Source organism: Amblyomma americanum, chromosome 7 (genome assembly GCF_052857255.1).
Source record: "Amblyomma americanum isolate KBUSLIRL-KWMA chromosome 7, ASM5285725v1, whole genome shotgun sequence".
Lineage (NCBI taxonomy): Eukaryota > Metazoa > Arthropoda > Arachnida > Ixodida > Ixodidae > Amblyomma > Amblyomma americanum.
In genome coordinates this window covers 181,117,861-181,123,332 of record NC_135503.1, presented here as the reverse complement: position 1 = coordinate 181,123,332, position 5,472 = coordinate 181,117,861, and the positions used below count along the sequence as shown (strand labels likewise).

General features: G+C 47.3%; 1 protein-coding gene across 1 annotated transcript; it reads right to left on the bottom strand.

Moving 5' to 3' along the window:
* Positions 1-1,516: 1,516 nt before the first annotated feature.
* Positions 1,517-2,626, bottom strand: LOC144098232 (uncharacterized). The gene has a single exon (XM_077630725.1). It carries the CDS (start codon positions 2,621-2,623, stop codon positions 1,517-1,519), a length of 1,107 nt encoding a protein of 368 aa, XP_077486851.1. The 5' UTR covers positions 2,624-2,626.
* Between the last annotated feature and the right edge of the window lie 2,846 nt (positions 2,627-5,472).

Genomic DNA, 5,472 nt, shown 5'->3' with positions numbered 1-5,472 from the left:
ACATGTCTCGGAATTTTGAGAAGAGCCAAACCAATAGCCAAAAACCCAGCAAAGAATTTAGGAGTGTAATCACGGATACGAAGCGGAACAGCTCCAAGCCATTCCTGCGAATGCATCCCAATCGCCGCCTTCTCGCAGCTCCCGGCGGAATCGGTGGACAGAACATAGTTCTCTAGGTGATCAGCAAGATCGAAGGCCATTTAGAGTATTTGCGGGCATATGTTTGAGATGGGGCGAAAAAATGTGGTCGTAAGAGAATACAGGGCCAGCCCGCGTATCACCAAAAATACACGCACTGCACATCAATGAGTACGACAGGATCGCGCGGCAACTATCGAGACGAAGTTTCGGCACAGCTCACCTTCCGTTTGCTTTTCCTTTTTTTTCAACTTGTACATCGCTCGTGCTGGTTTTGGGGCTGTGCCGTAGCGCGATACTCAATCCTATGCTCATTTCTTCCCGATGAAACTTCAAACTTTGATCGAAACAAGCCAGCCCGCCAGCTGCCGCGTCGACCGACGTGAAGATGGCGCGACGAACGCAGGCGATGTAAAGAGTGGATTGCTGTGAGGAAGTTTTAATTAAGCATATCATTTTACTAACAATGAATTTCATTTTGTGCAATAAGTGGTATGCTCGAACAAACGTAAGCGCGTAATCGTTTTGTTTTGCTTGTGTTTTTGTGTTTAGTGACGTAACTGGAACCTCCGCTGCTGCAGCTTCGGGTCTTTGGAAACACGCACCCCTCCACACTCCTGCACGCAGACACGTTACGTCACCGCCGTCACGTGATTCTGGCTAACATTCGAAACTCCGCCGCGTTTGGTCGAGCCATTTTTCGGAAGGTAAGAACGGTTTAGTTGCAGTTCAGCCACCCTCGTTGTCATTCTAAACTGCCATATGTACTTGTGAAATGGCACGGAAAGCAAAAATGGGAAGTTTATGCGGTTGGTGCCGTATACGCCGATTTTGGGATGCAGATTTTAACAAAGGAAAGCGCAAAGGAAATGAAATTTGAGAAAGAACTGCGCGGCACAACTTTCATGGCGTAATGGGAAGCCGGCCAGCCATCAGCACCGGCAACCCCTCTGGATTTCGGTAAGTGTCATCATTTACTTTTGGGTCACATTTATGAACGTCAGGAGTCTGTCATAATTTGGTGCGTCGCATGAAATGCAGGCAGGGTGCGAGCGATGGAGCGCCAGAGGACGAGGCTCGTTCAAGAATCGGAAGTAGGCGCCGTCCCGGACAACACTCCCGAGTTCGAGAGTGGAACAGAGCCGCCACCGAAGAGACAAAACGTATGTGTGGTTTTCGTCATTTCGAACATTCTCCCTACCAATTTTGCTTCGGTAATCTGTAACGCTATAATATATCGAGATAAATTGAAATATCATCTCTTTGGTACAATAATCACTACGTGCAGTGCAATACAGTCTGTGGTATACTGATAGCGCATGTTTTAAACTGCATTTTCATGTATCGCTTATCAGCCACGCAAGCAGTCGTCGGCAGATCACATGTTCATCGGCCTATAAAAAGGCACTGGAGCCTTGTCATCCGTGCCTTTGAATTCCACCAAGACACTTGCTTGACCCAGCACGGGTAACGCCTCCTTTGACCAGGTTACGATAGTTGTTCCAGAATCGTGCAGTGGTATTTTACCGTGATTCCTTTCAACAACCCTGAACGTATCTTCACTCACAATTGAGCACGATGCGCCAGAATCAACCTCCATCGGAACTTCTTGCCCTTCAATCGTTACTTGAACCATGAACTTCTGTTCTTGCTCATTCACTTCGCACAGGGAAAACAACGCACTCATTTCGTACCCGCCCTTGCTCTTATCTCCTTTCTTCTTTTGCTCATACGCTGTCTTCCGAGCAGTTCTACTGTCGTCTTTCGACCGACAAGCCTTAGCTATATGTCCAACCCTTTTGCAGTTGAAGCATGTCGCCTTTCTAAAACGGCACAAATGTGGAGCGTGCTTACCGTTGCACCGGTAACAGCTGGACCCCTCCGCTGGGGTGTCTTGCTTCGCACGGGTTGCTTGTACCATTTCCTGGCAGTCCGTCTCGTATCGACCGTGTTTGCGTATGTCTCGCTGTTGCTTAGCGGTTGCTTCTGCAGTTGTGGCCAAGTCATACGCAACCTTAAACGTAAGGCTGTGTTCTGCGAGAAGTCGCTGTTGAACCCCTTCGTTCCGGAGTCCGCATACGAAACGATCCCGCATCATGACGTCCAACGGGAGTTGGGCGCTGCCAAAACCGCAGTCTTCGGCTAGATTCCGAAGCGCCGTGACGTAGTCCGCAACCGATTCCTCGGCAGCCTGGTTTCGCCTGTAGAACAAAAACCTTGCATACAGCTCCGAAGGCTTTGGATGCAGGTGCTTGCGAACGGCAGTCTTGATTTCTTCGTAGGTTGCTGCTGTCGGTCTTTCTGGCTTCACCAAAGTTACGATGAGCCCGTACACTTCTTCGCCGCAGCTGCTCAACAGGACTGCTCTTTTCTGCTCTTCTTTCGTTATCTGGTTCGCTTCGCAGAACATTTCCAGGCGCTCGACGTATTCGTCCCATGACGCGTTCGTGCCGAGACGATACTCGCCGATCCTGCCGACGGCCATCGCCGTCGCCGTTATTCTGGCACGGATGACAAGGCTCCAGTGCCTTTTTATAGGCCGATGAACATGTGATCTGCCGACGACTGCCTGCGTGGCTGATAAGCGATACATGAAAATGCAGTTTAAAACATGCGCTATCAGTATACCACACAGTCTAACCAAATTCATAAGACTAAATTTCTCTTGATGAACATAGGGCTACGTTTCGAGCAGTGCATGGTCTCTTCCACTAGCCGAACGAAGAGTGTGGAAGCACAGGTGCCAGAGATATTCCCTCCTCTATAGCAGGGGTGGGCATCTCAGCTGTGCCAACAGACCGATGTGCCACACTAATGCCCTTATGAATCTGAGTCGATGCAAACACTGAATGTCCTATCTGGTTCTGCACTCGCCATCCTCGCAGAACTTCATAAATACAGTTAGGTTTGTATGTTGCCTTTGTGTTCCTCTTAAATGGATGAAATGGTGATGGCATGTTTTTAAAATGCACATTTTGCTTTTTCGTCTTCTTCTTCTCCTCAAGCAATATGGCACATACCCACGTGGGGGGGATTGGCCAAGGTATAGAGTAGAATGCCAATGAAGCATTTGAACCTTTGAAACTGAATTCAGAGCATATGCATGCTGCAACTGCTCTACACTTGGTTTTGCTTTTAAATTTTAGGTTACACATGCTCGAAGTTTCGAGGAGTGGTGGTGTAACCAACCAGATCGAGCCTTTTGTCGATGGCGTCACGATAAATAAAGTGACAAGGCCGTGAAGAGTTGTTTTTAACAACAGATGTTACCGTTTTAGAATAAATAAATATTCAAAAGCTGTAATCGATCAATGTATTTATTGCTTCCAACTTTCATCTATCTTTTGGTGTTCATATTGGTGGTGTATTTTACTGTTGATTAAAGATTCAGATTCGCACAAGTACAACCTTCGTACGTTTTTCCACGACAAAATCAGATGGAGACAATGTTTTTAAAATTATTTCTCGCCTCGTCAATCTCATAAAAAAATCAGACATCAAACCCACAACACAGAATCAGGCACCACATCCACATCAGGAAATCACACATCACACTGACATCATGAAATCAAGCGTCGCATCCACATCACAAAATCAGACATCACATTCACATCACGAAATCGAAAATCAAATCCACATCACGAAATCGCACATCACAACCACATCACGAAATTTGATATCACATCCACATCACAAAATCGGACATCACATCCGCATAACAAAATCGCCTGGAAATTACCTGGAGACTCAACAAAACACAATCACCAGAAATCCCTCAAAGGGATTCATCATATCCTCATCAGATATTTCGTTAGCACGTGCACATTATGAAATCGGCGGAAAATGTTCTGGAAACATTTCACAAAACCTGCCGCGGCGGATGATCCTCATCAGATATTTCGTTAGCACGTGCACATTATGAAATCGGCGGAAAATGTTCTGGAAACATTTCACAAAACCTGCCGCGGCGGATGAGTGGTTAGGGCGCTCGACTACTGATCCGGAGTTCCCGGGTTCGAACCCGACCGCGGCGGCTGCGTTCTTATGGAGGAAAAACACTAAGGCGCCCGTGTGCTGTGCGATGTCAGTGCATGTTAAAGATCCCCAGGTAGTCGAAAATATTCCGGAGCCCTCCACTACGGCACATCTTTCTTCATTTCTTCTTTCACTCTCTCCTTATCCCTTCCCTTACGGCGTGGTTCAGGTGTCCAACGATATATGAAACAGATACTGCGCCATTTCCTTTCTCCCAAAACCAATTATTGTTATTATTATTCCACAAAACATTATCACAAGTATTCACCAGAAACCCTTCACATGATACATTATATCCTCGTCACACAATTAGTCAGCACGTGCATATCAGACAATTGGCGGCAAATTTTCTGGGAGGTCTCGACAAGGCCTCCACACAAACAACATGAACACCACAAAAAGTATGCATTGTGTGATGCGACTGAGCAATAAAGATTCTGCAGAAACACCATAATTTTTTTTTGTAAGGGTGGGGCCGACGAAACTGAAGCCAGCGTTGATCTTCAAGGATCAACGCTTCAAGGATCAACTATCTTTAAGGATCTTCAACTTCGATTTTCTGTATTCAATGGAGAAAGAATGAAGGCCAGCAAGTACGTTGCACAAGGTCAGCATTTTCGTTAGCAGCGATTCAGGAGGCCGCTGTCATTTCGTAGCCGGCCGGTGAGGAGGCCGGTAGCCGCAGCCATTTGAATAACAGGCCATTGGATGACCCGGGAAGCTGCCGCCATTTTCGTAGTTTACGGTCGGGGAGGCCGAAGCCATTTTCGTAACCGGCCATTGGCCGGTTGCGTACTACGACGCAACCGGATATTGGGTCGCTTCCAGCAGCAGCGTCTACAAAAACAGGAGACACTGCGCCAGATGTGTATCAGGCTGCAGCAACATTACTTGCCCCAAGAGTTTTATCTGTTGACAAATTTGGCGGCAGAAGGACGTAAATTCTACAATCGCGTGCAGCAGCCAGATGAGTCGGTCACAGAATACATAGCCGGACTCCGAGTTCTGGCAAACGCGTCCAGTTCTGCGTCTCCTGATGAAGCAATGAGAGACGGGCTAGAAGCCGGCGTCTCATTGCTACGTGTTCGCGAACACCTTTTGTTAAAAGGACCAGGTATCTCCATCGCTACATATCGCTTTGCGGTATGACCAAACGGCTCGCGACACTCAGGAAATCGCAGCACCAATACAACAAGCAGCCTACACATTGCATCAAGTTCATTCATAGCGTCAAGCAACGCCGTCGTTGCCACAACCTCCTCCGCAAGTTCAATAGGAAATTTCGTCTTTTCATTAAGT

Bases quoted from the DNA above. Each gene is read 5' to 3' on its own strand.
- LOC144098232 (XM_077630725.1), bottom strand. From the start codon at position 2,623: ATGGCCGTCGGCAGGATCGGCGAGTATCGTCTCGGCACGAACGCGTCA.